We start from the raw sequence: 20,815 nt of genomic DNA, 5'->3' as shown, positions 1-20,815 counted from the left end.
TCAAAAAAGTAACCCTTTTCTTCACCCTTTTCCCTTAAATATCATTTCATTACATAGAAATAATTTACTATGAGCCTCTGGCAGCTAGAGCCTTGGGGTGAACTTGCAACCATAGCAATAATTAAACACCCACATGAGAACTGCTACACACAATGCAGGTAAAATGACAGCAAAAATCAGTTATCCTCACTGTTGAGGCCCTACAGAAGTACTTCCCAGACATCATTCCTTCCCAATGACAAGACCACGTTACTACCTTGTTTGGTGAATGCAACAGCACTTCACTCTGCTGCTTTTTCCGGTGAAGAGTTGAGGCTGATACTGCAAACCAGTAGTAAATTTATTCTCAAATAGAAGTTCTTCACACAAGGTTCCCCACAGACACTTTCAGCTCTTGATTTACTTATACCATCCAGCAAAAAGTCCATTGACAGAAACAGGTAATGAAGATCAATTTCAAGAAAAAAAGAATAAGGAAAACATAAGTTTGCCTTCAGCATAAATTTTATCTTTCAGGGATAAAACCCTGTAAACCAAATGACCACATTATCAAGAGGAACCGTGCATAAATTTGAAGAATGTGAAATGAAGAGTGGGAGGACTGTCAGTCAAAACCACCCTTTTGTAAGATGAGAGATCTGAGAAGATTCTCCTGGCCCTCAGTCAGTGGCAGTCCTTTGCTGTAATACAGAACTACACTCATCAACCAAGCTAATTCCATATGAAAAACAGGTAGGTTGCTAGTCTATATTGCTCAAACCAGAACAGTGACTCAGAATTGCATCTTCCTAGTAAGAAACTACATCTTAAACTCTAGACTGTGCTTTTCCATGATCAATGTATTCTCATATCTCCCATGTCAGTGTTGTTTTGCTTTAATATCTATCTTCACCCACTCGGTTTCAACAGAGATTTCTCTGCTTGACAACCCCATAATTTCTCTCCACCTGCACCGGCTAAAAATGTCATCTTCCTTTATTCTTAATGAATGATAATTCCAACAACCCATTTCAGTCCCAGCTGTAAGCCCTTTCTCTGGGAGCAACAGGGGATTGGAGAGAATGAGGTGGGGGAGAAGAACCCACATTCCAGAAGATGATCTCAGAATTTTGGAAAGCTAGAGTAAGTTTCCCTAACTTTACTGGAAAAATACCTCCTTAGACAACCACATCCATATCTCTTGGCTTACACTCCTAACTGTTACTCCTGACATGATTTACACTCCTAACTGATTGCAGTGCAGTCAGAAAAAAACCATCATTATTAAACCAGGGAGAGGTTCAATGCTTGAAATGTCCCCACACAGTTCTTGACCAAGACCTCCTGTATCACCTTTTCACCAGTGAGAAATCACCAACATAAACTAAAATCACAAACAGGAGACAGCAACAATAGCACATAAAAATGTTAGGCATAGGAGTTTCAGTATCGCTACTGAGTAACTACTTCATATTTAATACAAAGAATTTAATTTTAATAAGACAGAGAAATACAGAGATTTTATTACAGAGATAGTAAGTATGCATGAAAAACTACGTATAAGCTTTTCTTCTGCATATGTATTGGGTTAATCTAGACATTTTTCCATCATAAAATCTTTTGGCACCAATCCCCCACAAAGCAAGACAGTTTAACTTTTACTTTATAGTAGTTTGATCCAAGTTTCACCTCAGGTGAGACTATTCAACCATAAGCAGACCAATCTAAATGGTAAGATTATACTCAACTGCTTTACCTGTACTGAAGTTCATTAGGTATACAGATGTCAATAACATAATTCATTAAATAAATTACTTCTTATTTAGGGACTTTTTAAAATAAGAATTATTTTTCAAATTTTTCCAGGATGACTGTAGCTTCCTGATACCTCCACAAAATAATAATACTTCAGCACAAAAAGCATCCCCTAACTGGAAAACAAAATTTTTCCCACTCAAAAAAAAAAAAATCTAACAAACAGGTTTCTATCAATAATTTAATAGGTATGCAATTATACATTGATATAAATGTTCTGTATTACCCTAATATACTTGGCCTAAATTAGTTTCTACAAGTTATTTTCCATTTATTAGGGGTCTTCCTGAGCATGGATTAAAATTCTTCAACAACCATTTTCAGGAAGGTATTAGGAATGAAAAAGTACATTTATCAAAAAATACTGTTATAGGAAACCACGGTTTTTAAGTCTGAAACAGTATGACAACTGCAGAGACTTGTTAACTATTTCTGACAAAAATGCAAGCTTCCTAATGAGTAGGTCTGAATGCCGCAGTATGTGAGAGAAATCCTATCCATCACAGGCCTGCTTTAAATAGGAACAACAGCATGCAGCTTCCGGATACGCTATTTTTCTTAACTTCACTGATGTCCAGCTTGTTAAAGCTTTCTAAAAGAAAACCAAATATCTCTTGAGCTGTTGACACAAACACATCATTTAGAACACATGACACAGCTTTTGGAAGCCTAGTCGTTACTTTGAATTTGACTTTGGACAGCAACAATCCGCTGCTGGACACTGCCATAAAGCTGTTCAGAAGGAGGAATTTGTGGCTCTTTCCAAAGACATTACCTTACACTGGGTACAGATATTACAGTTTCAAAGGACAGGCTCTCTGAACTCGAAGAGTTGCAACCTGACAAAAAAAGTCTTTTCTAAAGTCCAGAGAATCTAAAGGAACCCATGAGAAGTCTGATTGCATTTCTGCTGTACTACAATGAGTAACCAAAGCAGAACTTTGCCTTCAGGTCACAGAGACCTCAAGTCTGCAAAGAGAAGCAAACTCTATTCAAACATGAGAATACAAGAGAACACACATCAAGGTATCCAGAGCCTTTGAAGTAATTATAAGGCTCTGCTGAACTCTGAGTTAAATAATTAACAAACACACTATAATCAGCACTTTCTAAATACACGGCACTGATCACCTTTCTGGTCCCAGGCCAAGTTAAAGAGCTGGGTTATGATCTATACAGTAGCTTAAATGACCTTTGAAACAAATGAAGCTTTCCTTACTTTAATAAAATATGCTGGACTGCTCATATTGCTATATCCTCATCTGGCATCTACAGACGTCTTCAGTCTCTGGGGTATGCATGAAGTCTGTAGAAGTCCAGGTATCATTTTTATAAGTGCAACATTTGTAATAATAAATTGACAAAAGGAGTAGGAGGGCTATAATAACAGGCAACAGCAACAGAATCTCAAAATTACATACATCAGCTTACTAGTTGCATCAAATGAAGAACTGCTCCCGAGGTGTATTCAAGGCATCTAGGTGATTAAGTGTTTCCTCCAAGCACATATTACACACCTTTATTTACAAATATGCACAAATATGCCTGTGTATGCAGCACTGAGATGGGTATATGAATATAGGTACATAAGTATCCCCTTAAGAGGTTAATTAGTGTTTTCATATTGCTTCTCGTAGCAGAACATAAGGCAAAGCAGATGTGAATCTGAAGACTCTCTTCCCTTACAGCTCTTTTCCACTTTCTCTTCTCTAAAGCTTCCCTTATTGTACATTTTGATATTTTTTGGCAGTGATAACGTAGAAGTCATCACATCTGCTTTCAATCTCAATCAAAATTAACATCTACAGAACAGCATCAACACTCAAAAAAAACAATATCAGCATGTGGTAACAATACTTTAACAATAGTTATCAGTGGATGTCTTTGAAGAGAGTCAGGCACAATTCTAACTTGAATAAATTTGCATTCACTAGAGAATTCCAGTACTGGGGACTGAGTTCTAATTCTGTTCATCTCAATGCAAGTCCACTCAGTCAACTACTTCTCCTTTGCAGCTTTACTTTGTTTATCAGGATGCTCTATATTTAAATAAAGGTAGTATTTGGGGCCACCTGTGAAGTTAGTCTGATTTATGTTAGTACTAAGAGACATAAATATCTGAGCATCACAAATCCAGTAACAGTTTGACACTACTGACACAAACATACAGAATTTTATATTTGGTAGCAACCTTCCAGTGGATACTTTTGGCTACAAAAATGAGTTTTACAGTTGTTCCTTTTTTTTTTTTAATGGACCCAGCAATAAAGCAATTACAACATTATCCCGATTTTATAAGCACACACCTGAAGAATATTTTGCTGTGCTTCACTAAATCATAGCATAATTTCTCTCAATTAAAGGACTTCTTTCCATACTAACGACTTGAGAAATTAAAAAGAATTATAATTTCACCATAAATTATTCAATACAAATGGCCTCAGTAACACTAGACTAGCTTTGAGAATGAGTAAAATATTATGCACAGGAAAACAAATATTATAGCTTCCCTAATCTCTGAATTCTGAGCTTAAAATAACAACTCTGCCACAACATCAGCTATTGCACTTTGCCTCAAGGCAGCTGAGAAAACGTTACGTATTTAAAAATCAAGGTCTTTCCCCACAAACTGTATAATATTTGAATAAATGACAAGACCAGATGGAACATGCATACAACATATCTTACTCAATTTCTGACACAAGACATTTGAAAATAGTATCTAGATAAAACCACGCATAGCACACTCTGCCTCCAGAACTGACTACAGGACTGGATCCTGAGTATGGGTAGCAAGGTCCTATGTGGAGCCTCCATGGCTAGCACAGCCATACTGAAGTGCTGGAGTTGCTGGAGTTCCCTGGCCAGGCCAAAGCCTGTTCCCTCTTTACAGACCACTTCTACCAATGCTGAACAAACCAGATGGCTGAACACATCTGTTCCTTACATGGGCAAAGGATGTCAGGTGACACATGGAGAGTGATACAACCTAAGAAACTCAGGAATTGATTCTGTAAGATGAAGTGAGGGTGGAGAGGAATTTTAAGTGAGGTGAGCATTATTTATGACAATGAATTATCAAATTAATAATGAACAATATTATCGTAATTGGAAAAGTAATAGTGATTTGCTAATATTTCAAAGCTAATTTATGCACTGTTAATTTTCAAATACTTCCTTAGACTTGCTATAACTAGAAGTAACATCTCAGAATAGAATTGAGGTATATATATTTCTGTAATGAGCTCTTATTATATCCCAAAACTTCTACATTTTGTTGAATTTGTGCTTGTGGACATAATATTACCCTATTCCCTCAAAGCAAGTATGTTTAAGGCAACAATAGTACATTTGCATTTTAAAGCTACTTATTTGTCGGTAAGATGAAATTAATTTGTAATTCCTGTTTACTTTTTAGCAAAACTGCATGAACATTTTTCACCAAAAGAATACTCTGGAGATATAAAAATGAAACCCCTAAACACATCAATTCTAAAATAGTTAGAAAACATTCGCAGTGGAGGCATTTCCAGGAAGGCCAAGGTATGGGTTAGGGCTCTGGAAAATGTAAGAGAAAGGATTATAACTCTAAGCAAAGCAACAAGAAAATCAAACTGGTTAAATAAAAATTTAAATTTTAAAATTAGTATCTTACAGTGCCGTCGTTTGTGTCCTTAGTTTCAGTTACCTCAAGAAGGACAGGATTTTCAAAGAACTGTAAAATCACAACTATTGTAAATCAGATTCAGCTAGCTGCCTCAACCTGCCCGCCACATTTCAAAGTAGAGTACCCAAATTTCAAACAACTAAAGGGAAAAAAATCTGGGTCAAAATATTCTGACACAACGATAACTCAAGGAATGCATCTAACTCAGTGCATACAACAATTTCAATATGTTTCAATCCAGATCCCTTTACTTCTAAGAACTCCTTTCCAAGTTTGTGCCATAAATACTAGAATGGAAATGATCCCTATTATGTCATGTAATCACCACCATAATGCAATTAATGGCTCCCCACTGGTAAAGCTAGAATGAGCTCAGGCAATTAGCTGCACAGAACACAATACAGGTTTCATGCGAGATAACTGCTTTGAGGAAGCTTGTTTCCAGATGGAAAGCATGTATTCCTCAATATTTTGTACAGACACCAGGTATCTCATATTTTGCTTCCACAGAAAGTCAGGGTACAGATATACAGTGAACCGTGTAAGATCAGTTATTGCATGCTGTACTCAGACTATTTTCTTTCCTACAGAGCAAATTATGGGCTTCTGTTCTCCCACTTTTGCTCACAGACGGACAACAAGAAAGGCATTAAGGGCAAATTTTTCCCTATGCCTACTCCATGCTCTTTTTGCCCCTGTCCCCCTTTCAACTTGAAACACTTTTCTTCCTTCTGCTATGAAAGACGACGGTTGGGCACTTTGTGTTTGCATCATAGGGAGAGTAAAATTCCTGGATTTATATAGGGAGAGCCATTTATTTATATTTATTTATGTTTAGATTTGTATATATACCCATTGTAATAACTGCTCAGTGGAAAAACAATAAGAAACAATCAGTTTTGACAGGAATAGATTCTTCCTTGTATAACCTTTTTTCTCTAGTGTTTCATTTTTCTCATATATTCCTGTCTACAAGCTGGGAACCCCAACCAACATATATCCAGAGACTATATATATTAGACTCGATCGCAGTTTTCTTCTGTGTCGTTCCACATGGAATACACAATGCAGTGAAGTAGATTCAATGCGTGCAACACTAGCTATAACTCATTTAAATTATGGGCCTAAACAGTAAAATTTCTCCTCTAGATTCAGCTATTTCTGTTCTACAACTAAGCAGAAATTCAATCTACAGCCAGAAAAAAAAAAAAAAAAGGAGACGGGTAGAAAGACTACAAGTCATGTAGCCATATAGCTAGATTATAAAACAAACAAATAAACAAACCAAAACAAATCAATTCCACAATGCCACTCCCCCAGTCTCTTGTCCTAAAGGAAAAAACCAAGAGGCTCCCTTCCATGCCCCACCCCTCATACCTAGAAGATTTTTTATAACTATATTATAAATATCAACTTTACTCATTTGAGAGTTCTCATGCTGTTTAAACAGAACCCATGTAAAACAATCCAGATACTTTTTAAAGACAAAATACATTTTCTAAACATAAAGTTTAAGAGGCATCTGAAGAAGTGGGAATTAGCTGAAGGCAGGTTTTCCCCCAAACTTCCCAATACCCACTCATTATAAATCATTTTACATGTAAGATTGAGTTCATTGTAAATTAACTGCTATTGGATTAGTTTAGTACCTAATCACATTTCTACCACTAGAATGGAAGAAAACAGATGCAGAAGTGACTGGTATTAGAGGCTGGATGTACACAAGGTATCTAGTATTAAGATTTGAAGATCTGATAGAACACTTTTAGAAACATAACAGCTGTCATGAGATTATTTGGTACTGTTTCCCCCTCTTCAGTGGCACTGAAGTTTATCCAGAAGCGCTGCAGTGTAATCCTTGTGACACTTTACAAGTACACCTATCCTTCCCTGTACTTGCAGAAATGGAAGAAAAACTGATTAAAGTTCTGATGGTAACAGCTATTTAATCTCTCAGGAGCTGTCATGCTCAGTGATGCAAAGCTTTGAGAATTGACTGAGTGCCTCCAAACAAGCATTACACACTGTGAACTCGGCAACAGTCCACCCATCCAAAGGAAGAGGTTTTCATAATGTTTTTTAAATGGGTAGCTTCAGCTAAGAAGCTGGATTTGCCTTTATTATTTCTAATCAGGATATAAATATTCCAGTGAAAGCAGATGTTTTTAGATTTGACATATGGGGGGAAAAGAGGGGAAGATTTCTTCCAACTCTTGAAAAATATCAGGTAGAAAGGAAACTCACTAAAATAAAGTATTGATGTAATTCACTAGAACATTTTTATCATTCACAAAATACTCAACCTCATACTATAGGCTTCTAAGGACAACCAAGAGGATGAGTTATAAGAGGGAGAAATAGATGGCGTCAACCCCTAGAAAGCATTTCACTGAGTAGCCCCCATGCTTTGGGAAAGCTGATATTGAAAAACAGGGGATGGAGGGAGCATTTGTTTTTGTACAGCCTATATCGCAAGGAGGGTTCCTATAGTTCCACAGGAAGGCATTTTCTTCTGTGCCCACATCTCTCCCAGTGGGTCAGCAGAAGCTGGGGCCATGGCAGTGCTCACTAGAAGGCAGTCCCGGTTCCACAGCCATGTGGTGCAATGATGCTTTCTGCACTCTTTACCAAGCCTGAACATAACGCAGCTCCTGACAACCCCATTGTTACTGCTTCCCTCACTCCCAAAAGTCTGGTTTCTTTCCAAACAGTAGCTTATACCTAAAGATCACTTTAAATTCTATTTTCCAAGCAAAAACACCTAGGCCTCTACAAAAAAAAAAGATGGAAGGTTTAAAACTAATCTTGACAATGACCTATGAAAGTCACTATAGTAAGAGCTTATTGTAACAGGAAAAATTGATATTAAAGAAGCTTATTTTTTGTCCCAGACATCTGCCTCCTTCCCCCTTCCTCATATGTCACCTCTTCATTCAGCCCAGTGTTTCACAGACAGCAGAAGCTTTAAAGAATGCAACTAAACTGGGAATCGCCACTCATGATCAACCCTTCTTAAGGAAAATATTTAACAGTAACAAATCCTAAACGGTTAGTATCCAAAAGATAAAAAGGGTGCTTCCCAAGGAGTAGATTTCCTTTATGCTGCAGTTATAATTGCATTGTTTTACTCATAGGAAAACCACTTCAATGCATGGTAATCCCTTCAATGCTGTAGAGCCATTAGCTAATTTGCGAGTACATCAATAGCTGCTATACTAATTAATGAAAAGCTAAATTTCCACCTAAACCTAAAATCAGAGCCTTTATTCTGGTTTTAGTCTGCAGAAGCAAAACATATTATTAATTTTCTGATCATTTGAGAAGTTAATCTGTTACTCTGGAACTGACCCTGAAGGACAAAGAGCAGATAAAACTGCTAGTGCCATAAATTTTTAGTTAAATCTCACTTTAGAGAGTTTCATCTGAGCATGAATTTAGAATAGTTTCACTGAAATCCACAATTAATTTACAAAAAAATTAGCAGATTTATAACTGTAGATTCAACAAGACCTACATCAAAGAGAATTTGCAGGGAAGGGAGGGGAGTAGGAAGGAAGGCAGGGAGAGAGGGAGACAGGAAGGCGGGCAGGCAGGAAGGGAGGCAGGCAGGCAGGTAGGCAGGAAGGGATGGAGGGAGGGAAGAAGGAAGGGAGGGAGGAAGGGAGGAAGGAAGGAAGGCAGGGAGGGAGGGAGAGAGGAAGGTAGGGAGGGAGGAAGAAAGGAAGGAAGAGTGATCCTCACAAAGACTCCAGCTTTGCAATTTAAGATGGCTTTTGGGGACATTTAATGTACACAGAAAGTGATTTTCCCACTACAACTGTCATAGTTTTCTTCCTACTGTATTTCTGCTCTTGGTGAGTTTGGAGAGATACTAAGACAATTCATTGATATAACATTAACTAGACAGCTACCAATCTATAAAATAGAGGGCTTAATTTCATCATCCAAAAAAAATCTGGCAGGGACATGCCCCTCAGTCAAACCAGAAATAGTTGTAAACGAATGGAAAGGAGAGTTTGTAGGTCCCAGTCACAGGGACTGCACGTCCCAGGAAAAAGTGAGCTGCAGTGCAGTTCAGAGGTGTCACGCTCTTATTTCCTTAATCTACCTTAAAACTACACCTTTGCAGCCATCCCTTAAAAGTTATTTATACATTTTAATATCCCTTCTATGTAATTTCACATTACCCAAAATATATCCTACATGGTTTTTAGTTTATTTCTTATGTACTGCAAGTCTTCCAAGTCACTTCTAATGAATTTAAATGGCATATTTTTTATGCACTTATACTAGTATTAGATTATCTCCTTTTTAGAAGGGCAAACAGTCATCCTGCATTTGTTATGTTTAGGCTGTCTTGGCAGCATTGTACCTGTCACTAAGCATCTATGCTAGGTTGGTAAGAAGAGGAACATTATCATATTGCCACACTTAATGACGACCTTCCATGATATCATAGAATCGTAGAATCTTTACAGTTGGAAAAGACCTCTTAGGTCATTGAGTCCAACCTTTGACCGATCACCACCTTGTCCAATAAACCGCAGCACTGAGTGCCACGTCCAGTTGTTTCTTGAACACTTCCAGGGAGAGTGACTCTACCACCTCCCTGGACAGCCCATTCCAATGCTTGACAAAAATATGTTACTTCTGAGGCATTTACAGTCTTATGGGAATTTATAAATCAATCAAATATTTCATTTGTTTGTGAACACAAACTCTATGACCAACAACAGAATGCAATAATATACATACAGTTTTGTCCGAACACCAGTTCAGTCACCTTCCCAGCTAAGCTGGGAATACTACTGGGTTTATGTGTGGGGGGAGGAAGAAAGCAGCATGTCTGCAGATGGTAAAGGCTTCTTTTTCATGCAGTCTTTAATTCTGGGCCATTCAGTCCACCAGGTAGGGAGTTCTTGCTAGTTAACCACTTTCACTTATCTGTTTTTTATCCAGTCTCACAAGAAGAAAATGTGCATTATCAAAACAAATTATCCATCACAACTGAGATTGGACAGGGTATTAAGAAAAGTCACCATTCTGCTCACTGGGCTTACACACTCCTAAATTGATTAAATCTGTAATGAATATTTTCCTAGTGTGTGATGAATCAAAAATGACGACATTTGTAAAAAGTTGCATACCGCCAGAGCAGCCAAGTAACATTTTGCTTTTAGTCAATTGTAACTGTTTACCATTAAAAGAAATTATAGGTACGTATACAAATAAATAAAAATGCAACTCCAAGTCACATATTTAATAAGTTACACTTCTTAATAAGTTACTTGGGAAATGAAAGTCAGAGCAGACAAACAGTGTATTTTACTCAACAGCAATACAAAGTCCTTTTTTTTAAAGAAAGGCAACACACGTTGGAACCCATTACTGATACCGTCAGTTCCAAACTACTGAATTATGACCACTTAATGTGCTGTGTGGCATGAACATAAAAATGTGGAAAATCCTAGTCTTCAATTTCTTCCTCAGGAAGATATTACTGGACAAACTTTCTGATGACTGTGTAATTTCACCTGACCTGTTCATAAGTTTGCAAAGGGGTATAAACAGTGATATTTGGTGTTTAATTGTGCATTAATGAAATTGATTCACACAACATTAATTTAATTAATGAATATTTCTTCAAATAAGCTTCCTGTCATCTTTCCAAATTTTAATTTAGAATATTATTCTGCATATTTCTAGAAGAAGTAAGCTTAGTTGTGCAATCATTTTTCCTCAGCTAATGATGTCACCAAAATATCGCATCCTTGTGATCACATCTCTCTCTTTTAGGAAGACCGTAACTGACAAAAACCCTGTCCAGTCATGTTCTTAGCTTTCTTTTAAAAGCGTTTTAGATCCTGGTGCTCCAGGGATTAATCTGAATGAACACAGAAACCACATCTGTTTTTCACTTCTCTTGTTAAAGCCATATTCCCCCCGCTGTTACAAGAAACAAGGAGTGAGTCAGGACAAGGATGAAAGTAAGAAGGGGGAAATAAAATAGCGGGTAGAGAAAGACCTCTCCCCAAGTTCTGCCTTCCAATTTAATATGTGTATCTCACGTAATGGAAAAAGAGTGACTTAACAGTTTCCTGCATGACGGTCTCACAACAGCTGCCTACGTGGGGTCATATCCCCATCACAGGCATCTCGCAGGCAATCGCTTCTCTATAGAAGGACAGAAGGTGAAGGGGCAAAGAGCACCATGGCACAGGATCTACCTGGGCTGCCACAAATACTGCCAGGAGCGTAACAACTTGCCTCATTAGCAATGAAACTAATTAAGTCTGACTTAGTGAGTCAGGTTTTGTGGCCTGCCTTTATGCCTTCCTGCCCTACTATACCCCTGCTTCTCCATAACTCTTGACATCCCCATCCCATTTTTCCTAATGCCTCCACAAAACACATCCCTTCCGACCAAGTGAGATAGGAATCAATCAGTGTTCCTCAATACACAGACATGGTAACAGCAACAGCATTATTAAATTAGGAAGAGAAAAAAATATACCAACCCTAAGCTGGCATATTCCTAACAAGAATTTCTTTTTAGTTCTCTTTTTAAATTCAGGGAAGCAAAAAAATTTTAAAAACCCACCTTACTAGTACTTTAGTGTCACATTAAGGAAAACATCTGCATTGATGGCTTGGGCCAAGACAACCTACTATAAAAAGCCTGAGACATTTGGGAGCTCATTCCACTTCCTAAATTTCATCTCAGAGTAAAGCATGCTACTAGCCTCTTGCTGTGCAAACATATTGTGCTGTCTACCCATTTATCACCCTCTCACATTAGTGCTTTTTACTTTGCAGCACTCTGCAGTATGGTCTTCTTGAATTCAATGACAGTCTTTTCACATCCAAGCGATGCCTTTGCAGCATCTCTCTGATACCAAGTATGCACAGAATCAAGTTGATCAACAAAATCTCACCTCCCACCTCTCCATTTCTTTGTCCTTACACTGACTTCTGACAAGTAGCTCAGATACAGGAATTGCTAACATAACATATGATGGAAATTTCAAGAGCATCCCATGCCAGGTTCTGATTTTGCAGAGAAAATTCCAGTATAAGTGCAGGAACACTAGAAGCAGATCACTTCTGTCAGGAAACTTACATATAGTCTTTTATCAATAATCTTACATTTCAAATTTTAAAAAATTAAATGAGATACATCACACAGAAATAGGCTGGAAAGAAATCAATACACATCTCACGTGTAGCAACATCAGAACAACAGAGGAGGACAAACAGCAGAATTTACGGGGACGCAAAGGTAACAGAAGGAAGGAAGCTCCACTGATGAGGGATTTTGTAAGAACAAGATTTTGGTGCATTTCCAATTTTTAAGTAAGAGATAAGAAGCATCTTGTGCTTTTCTAAGTAGAACATCTGCCTGTTTCAATACTTTCAAATACTAATATACATCTTGTACAGAAATTAATTTTAGAGATAATGTATCTTTTAATTGAAAGTGCATTTTTTTTAAAATGGGTGGCTGATACCCTGCAGCATCTGTGAAGTTCCATAAATTATCTTTCCAAATCTAATTTTTCTTTTTATGTCTACATATTGATTTAAAAAATCTAATGTCCACACCACATATGATTATTTCCTGTTGTAAAGAATCCAGCTCGAATTGATTGAATACTTATTTCTAAAATACCCCCTGAATATTCTGAGTTCATGTCAACTGTATCAGGTTTATAGGGTTTGGGACTTTGCTTTTCTGCTCCACATTTCTGTATTCCAGGGAGAGTTTTAAATGCCTTGTTGTGACACAGGCGATTACAGAGTCAGTGTAATGGTGCAGTGAACATCTTTATATGGGTATTACAACATCAAATCTCAAGCTAAAAATGCATTATATCTATTACTCTGAATAATACAATTCAAGAAAGAAGAGAGATAACCTGTAACTTTCAGATAATTTTTTTCATCTAACTAAACTTTAAAGTAACTAAAGCTGTATTCGGTGCTGAAATATTATGACTTTTCTTCATTTAGAGCTAAGTCCATCATTAACAGCAATTGAAAGGTCAGTTCTGCATAGAGCAGACTATCTTCTGAACCTTGAAATGCTAACGAATTCCCTAACAGTACCTGTTACTTCCATCTAGGCAGACAAAAACATCTGAAACTTACACACAACTACTGTTACTAAATCCACTTTATGCTCCACACATGCTTCCTCTTTGATATCAATTTTTTAGACAAGAGCTTATGTAGATAAATGCAAATTTGAAATCAACAGGAAGCATTAAGGCTTTACTTGAGCACGTTTTTTTTTTAAACAAAATAATTGTCATGTAGTTGTGTGGTTGCACTTCCCATAGAGCAGTTTCTTTTTAAGATACCTTCCCCACCCATTAAATACACTTCCCAGTCGTCTTCTAGAATTTCAAACTGTCTGCCAGCATCCTTCTTCAATAAAGATAATTACTTTTGCTTTCTTTTCCCTTCTAAGTGGAAAAAAAAAAAAAAAAAGGTGTTCCACAAAATTAAATCACACTGTGACAGAGAGGCTACTGAGAACAGGAGCAGGTCACCAGAGATCTCACAGTCACTGAGGAAAGAGCAAACAAGCTTGCAGAGTGGTAGGAAGAGGAGCTTTAGACACCAAATCAAAAGGTTTAGAAGATTTTACCTCTGTTCAGGATGAGCTAGAGATAAGTTAACTCAGTGAGACTTATTCTCCAGCCCAATTAGCAGTGCTTCTAGATATACAGAATCTTCCAATGAGGCAACAAAAGCAGTCTCATCCTTCCCCTACACATTGCTTTTGCTGCCATCTTGGTAGGAGAGGTAAGCACTGGATTAACATTAACATACACTAATCTCTGCATGTGGGTGAAATAATTTGTCATTTCCAGGAGATGCTATCTCTCCTGGGACTGTAGCTGCCTGGCTTAACTCTGGCCAGCAATGGGTGGGTGGGCATCATGGAATCACAATAAGCATTGTATTTGACCATAAAATGGCACATGCCTGGTTCAGCATAGACTTTAGACAAAAATGAATCAAAATAAACTTACCCCTCATTATCAAACTGGTTTATAAACAGCGTGATCAGACTTGTATATCACTAACTTGGTCAGAGAAAACTATCGCTCAAAGAACCTAACTCTAAAAGGTTTTGCCAAAAATACAGTCACTTAGTCTTCAAGAAAAAGAAAAAATGAGATTAAAAAGATTCTTCCACAGATAAAAATTACTAATAATTATGAAGTCAGCAGAAAGTAACATATACACATGCAGAAGATAGCTACCAGATCAAACAGAATACTCTCAAAAAATCCCCAAAACAATAAAAAATAAACTAAACAAACACCAAAAACCTCCATAGATGTAAAAAATCATAAAATCTCTAATTATTTTAGGATACAAAAATTATTCCATTTTTTTTTTTTATTTTTCAAAATAAAGAAAAAACCTCAGACATGAGGCTGGTAGAATATCTGGTTTGACAAGGCAAGCAAACTGGCAAAGCAGTAGAGAATCTAACGTCCCGCCTACATTTGCAATCATGAGATGAGCACAACTCTTCAGGCTCACAGTACACTCATCTTCACAAGTTTCATAAAATGTGAGCATCAGCTACCTATCAACAAAATTACTCTGAGCTGACACATCAGAATGTATTTCCTACTTTTGAAATTCAGCCAAAACACCAGACTATCCCAAACGTGACAAAACAGGCTTTTCTGTTCTCAGAGGACAGAGCTGACTTTTGCTAACCAAGTCCCTGAGGACTAACTGCAGCACAAAGAGAAGATTTCCTACTAACAGGAAAATAATTACTAGCAATATGAGTAAAAGGACTTATTTTTGTGTAAGGTCAGATCCAGTACCCAGCTATTCCTTAACTGAACAACACAATAAGCTCTCGTACAGCTGACTGGTTCACAGGACATCATTGGAATTCCAAAGAAATAAAGGCCAATTCTGTTACTTAAAGCCTAGTTTGCTTTTTCTTTTTGTTTAACAGGCAAGTTGTGTTATTATTGTTATTTGCATGTAATCACACATATCACAAATATTCATGCTATTAAGGTAAGATATGATTTGTCCTGACTGTTGTTGAAGTACAGAACAGCAACTGATTTGACTTTAAGTGTGACAGTCCACCTCACCTCAGTTAAAGACTGTCTTCAAATAGTCAGCAGTCCTTAAAGAATACATACTCTTAAATATGTGTTGATTTTTATTTGGGGATGAATATCCACTGCTTATGAATATCCACTCTTGGAAATCTCCCACTGAACCACCATAGCTATATTAAGAGAACACTGGCACACAACTGAAAGTGGAAAGGTATCTTGGGATTAAGTGCTGCATCGAAATCACATGTCAGCTTTTTCTTTTTTAAAACCACAATACAAACTAAAGCTGATATTTTCTTTGCTATGATAAACATCACAGAAGTATATTCATCCCCCTTACTTAACAACAGAACCTATAAACTCCTGCTGATTTCCTTATCCATTTTGAAAGCGCAGTTTAAAATCCTACACTGCAGAGAAGGGTATGCTGCTCACAAGATTAAAGTCAAGGTCACATATTGCACATACGCTGCTGCCTGTGAAACAGGGATCCGTTTCACAGACTCCACATATATTTTTAGAAGGGGCTGCTCTAGCCATCAGCTAACAGCCCTTGAATTACAAAAGTGAAGATAAACTGGCTTAAAAGGGAAAATTTAAGGCTTCTGTGCCAAAGAGACAGATCCCTGCTGATTTAAAGAAGTAAAGTACTTCCTTTTATCTCTTCACAAAACCTGAAGGGGAAATCCCCAACACACACTGAGTATGAGCCTTCCTTTCCTTCCAATGGAGCTGTAAGTGAAACTCCCCAATTCTTTGTTAGGACCACAGGTAGACCACCTTTGAAAAATCCTGGTGTCACAGTACACCTGGTAGCCGGTGTTCCCTATAACACATCTGTTGTGCCTTCTTCTCAACAGGCATTTGTGCAACTATTCATACTACAGCTAAAACAGAAGCACAAGCACCATGCAAGCGAACACTGAAAAAATTTATGCCTTCCCCAGAGAACATAATTTGCACAAGATGTCCTGAGAGGATGCCACAAAACATCAGCAATCAGGAAGAAGTGAATAGATTGATATGCAATAATTATTATCACATGGTGCTCAGAAGATTACACTTCCAAAATTGAACATTAGGCTTAATTCATGGATATATAGACAGGGACTCAAAAAATTCTGTTCACATGAAAAGTGAGTAGCAAAATCTGGACTTCTATCCAGCTTTAATGATGGCAAGATCTTTAAGGCGTGCCCCAAATAAACAGAGCACAGGATAAGAGAGTTGGGGTTGTTCAGCCTGAAGAAAAGAAGGTTCCTAGGAGACCTTAGAGCTCCTTCCAGTACCTAAAGGGGACCTACAAGAAGGCTGGAGAGGGACTTTTCACAAAGACACGTACTGATAAGACAAGGGGGAATGGCTTCAAACTGAAAGAGGACAGGGTTGGATTAGATATTAGGAAGAAATTCTTTACTGTAAGGGTAGTGAGACACTGGAAAAGGTTGCCCAGAGAGGCTGTGGACTCCCCATACCTGGAGGTGTTTAAGGCCAGGCTGGATGGGTCTCTGAGTAACCTGGTCTAGTGAAAGGTGTCCCTGCCCATGGCAAGAGGGTTGGAACTAGGTGATCTTTAAGGTCCCTTCCAACCTAAACCATTTTCTGATTCTATGACTACTGTTAACTCCCTAAAATAGAAGTCATTCTCTTTTGCCTAATGGAACAAGTTAAGATTGCTTTTTACTAGAAGGGATAAACTTGCAGAAACTTGGTGCAGTAGGGAGACACCCAGCAGAGATAAACCCCATGAACAGCTACAAGTTCCTTAGTGAATCACTGTTTGTACAGTCAGGACTTATCCACAGAGCTGATCCAAGGCCACTAGAGATGCAAAACTTCTACCTCATTTCACAACCTGCACATTCTGATAGGCCACTGAAAATGGTTGAGCAGCTAAATTCTCATTTTTCCTAAGTCATCTGGAGAAGGTTCCTTTACTTACTATTGCTACTGCCAACCTGTACAATCGCCACCTTTCCTTTGCCTTAATTCCACAAGGCAACAAAATCTAGAGCTTTAAAAAACTTTTTATAACATCAACATTAATGTGCCAAGACCTTCAGCAAGTGGGGATATATCTACATGGGTAAATAAAAGGAGTCCAAGGTATAAATACAAGCAACATGCTTGTCATACACACTGCTCCACTGTCAGTTAGTTCCTGGAGTCCATCCTGGACTTTTAGTCAGCTTTGAGACAAAAAGACATGTAAGGCAGGGGACATGTGGCCTAGGAATCTGTCCCTGGACACCTTTCATTTGGCACTGCTGGTAATTTTTTGAAGGCACAAGTTCTTGACTAGAGGAGATATGCCACTGTTTTTAAGACAAAGGATACCACATGCAGGTACAGCAACCAGTTAAGGGATGTTGAGTTTCCTCACAGAGGTGACAAGCTTTCAAGATGAATGGATGATGGGTTTCTGAATTGGATAATGCTAAAATTTGAAAGAGGAAAACAAAGGGCTGAAGGAATTTGCAATGTAGGTCATCTTACCATAGACAATTATGTGATTTCGATTAGCTAATAGTGTTGCAGATTCTATTTTATACCTATTTATCTTTTTCTACAAATACTCTAAATTATCTATCATCTACATCTTATTTTAGTAGGTTGCATAACCAAAGTGTAACTCAGTAGCCTACATTAGCCAAAATATTTTCAAATGGAAGAAAACTCCTAATGCTCTGCCTTTGCAGTAACCTCTCTGGGAACCAAACTGATTTACCAGACATCATTCGTTACCAGATACACTTCATTTCAAAACTGGGGAGCCTCTGAGAAATGAGTCTGATACTTGGGAGTTTTGAAAAGTCATTAGCTTAAATGCCTAAATAATGTTTGAGTTACAAAACACCCACTCTTCAGAATCTAAGTCTGAATTTAGAACAAGTAATTTCTTGTATTCAAACTTTCAGTGACACAACTAATCTGTCTAAAACCAGACTGTGAAATCAACTACTGAATCTTAAGGCTCTTCAAACTGTTGCTTAATTTTTATCCACATCCCTCTAGAAGCAAAGTGTAACTCCATTCTTTATGAAACACCCCTGTGTGAGAAAGCCCACTCCTGTATTTGATAACCAAAATTCAAAGATACTACAAAAAGAGAAGTAATATGAAACTTAACAGAAAGAGTGGCCTAAATAGCAGTTTCAGGACATCCAAACTGATGTTATTTACTCCACTCCCCACTTTGTTTTTCCCCCAAGTATTCTGAAGTGCTAATATCACGGGCATTGATACCCCTTTAAGTAAAATAAATTGCTGTTTTATAACCATCACGATTAGATTTGACGTAGCATGTGCAAGGATGCTGAATGCTGGGGGATGGGAAAATCCATACAAATCTGCAAAAGTAGATCACAAAGGCCTGTCTAACCACAAACTTTTTCTAGCCAAGGGCTGTTTTACCATTTTTATTTCTCCCTCCCCTCCTTCCCCCGCCCTGAATCTCTCTCTTTGCATTTTGCTGCTGTATCAAAATGCTGTATCAAAACACTGGACCCACGGCACCTCTGGGGCATCAGGGGAGAGGGAGCGAGTGAGAGGGAGAAGAGCGCCCCCTTATCGCCTTCCTATAGCTGAGAGAACTGCAGCAAGCTGAGCGCGTCCCTTCCTCCCAGCATCCCCGCCTCCGGTTCCTCGCACCAGCGATTTCAAGGCCAGAAGACGAGTCGAGACGGGAATGGCCCGGGCGTCCCCCGCCTCCGGCCCGCCCCCCGCAGTCCTGCCCGCCCCCTCCCGCCCCTCGGGGCCGCCCACGGTACCTCGGAGCCGGGGGAACTCTCGCTCCCGGAGCCCGCTCAGCCCGTCTCCGTGCCCGTACCCGTACTCGCACCCGGCGGGCCGGGCGGCCCGGAAGGCGCGGAAGGAGAGGCGCTCTCCCTGTGGCACCCCGGCCATGCCGCGGGCACAGAAAGTCTGGAAAAGGACAGCAGCCCGAAACTCCGGCAAGAACAGTAGCCGGGCAGCGGAGCCTCCCCGCGGGCGGGCACTGCGGGCGGGCACTGCGCGCTGTGCCGGCCCGGCTCGGCCGCGCCTCGCTCCTCCCGCCGCCCGCCCCGCCTGCCCGACCTGCGCTGCTGCCGGGGCGGCCGCGGGGGCGGCGCTGGGGCCGGGGCTGGGGCCGGGGCAGGGGCCGGAGCCGGTCTGGCTGCTGCTGAGCCGGTGACTGGGCTAGCACAGGGAGGCGTTTTCTGTAAGGAGAAGTTTCCTGAAGCACAAGGACATGGGTTTGGGGATCACGGTAACAAGTGTTCCGCTACTCACGTCCCCTGCTATAGAGGTACGCTGTTTAAAATACCTCGCGGAAGTCTCTCTTCCCTAAAATTTTCAAATTCGATGCTCAAATTTTCCTCATTACCTCTTCCACTGGTGCTAACAGTGGAGGTCACTTTTCCCACACTTCGCTCTTGGTGTACGATACTCCTGCATCACGCTGAACCGGCTCTAGTGGCCACAGATGCTATGTGGTCAATGTATAGTACCACAGACAAAAGCCAGGTATGGGCTGGTCATCAGGTGTAGAGGGAACGTTCATGTTCGCTTATGTAAAAGCCATTCATGTAAAAGCCTTTGCTTTGTGGGATAAGCTATAACCATACACATTCATAAAAAAAAAATCATAGCCAAAGGAATCTGTTTGTTGGGGTGGGGTTTTGCTTGGTTGGTTGGTTTTAGGGTTTTTTGGTTGTAGTTTTTGTATTTCCTTCTTGTTGTGGGATTTGGTTGTTTTGTTTGGGTTTTTTGGGGGGGTGGAGGGGTGTTGGTTTGTTGTTTCCATATTAATTTTTCCCTGACATACCACTTGCAATGAATTTTTCTACTTACAGCTCTGCAATCTGCAGAGTGTTATGTGACCTCCAGTTTTAGTTCAACACTAAAATACTGCTGCACATGTTAGGGTGGACCTACATCCAAATCCTGGTAAGGCAGACTCTTTGAAGATTGTTTTAATTGCTATTAATTAGTCATCAGTGAAATAGGAAATTACAAAGAGCAAACTTTAGCCCAAACTGAACCATAAAGATTTTCACTTACAAAGTGGTACTGAAATGAAACCATATATAACATTATAAAATAAGCCTGATATGAAATAGCATGCTAATGTGTTCCCTGCTTTATATACTAGGAATTTTTGCCTAATTTAAACACATAGCCCTGGCTTCAAGGCATATATTTCTATAGCACTATAAAAGTAGGTTTGTCCCCAACTGTATTCATGATTGGGGCAGGTATATAGTAA

At 39.0% G+C, this 20,815-nt stretch overlaps 1 protein-coding gene across 1 annotated transcript in view; it reads right to left on the bottom strand.

Moving 5' to 3' along the window:
* The window catches only part of MOCOS (molybdenum cofactor sulfurase), a 217,450-nt gene extending 197,802 nt beyond the window's left edge, over window positions 1-19,648 (bottom strand). The window contains exon 1 of the mRNA XM_064659925.1: window positions 19,338-19,648. Within this exon, the coding sequence (XP_064515995.1) occupies window positions 19,338-19,473 (136 nt within the window). The 5' untranslated portion in view covers window positions 19,474-19,648. The remainder of the gene's footprint in view (window positions 1-19,337) is intronic.
* Between the last annotated feature and the right edge of the window lie 1,167 nt (window positions 19,649-20,815).

This window comes from Pseudopipra pipra, chromosome 1 (assembly GCF_036250125.1).
Source record: "Pseudopipra pipra isolate bDixPip1 chromosome 1, bDixPip1.hap1, whole genome shotgun sequence".
Classification (NCBI taxonomy): Eukaryota; Metazoa; Chordata; class Aves; order Passeriformes; family Pipridae; genus Pseudopipra; species Pseudopipra pipra.
This window is presented reverse-complemented; position numbering and strand designations above follow the sequence as displayed.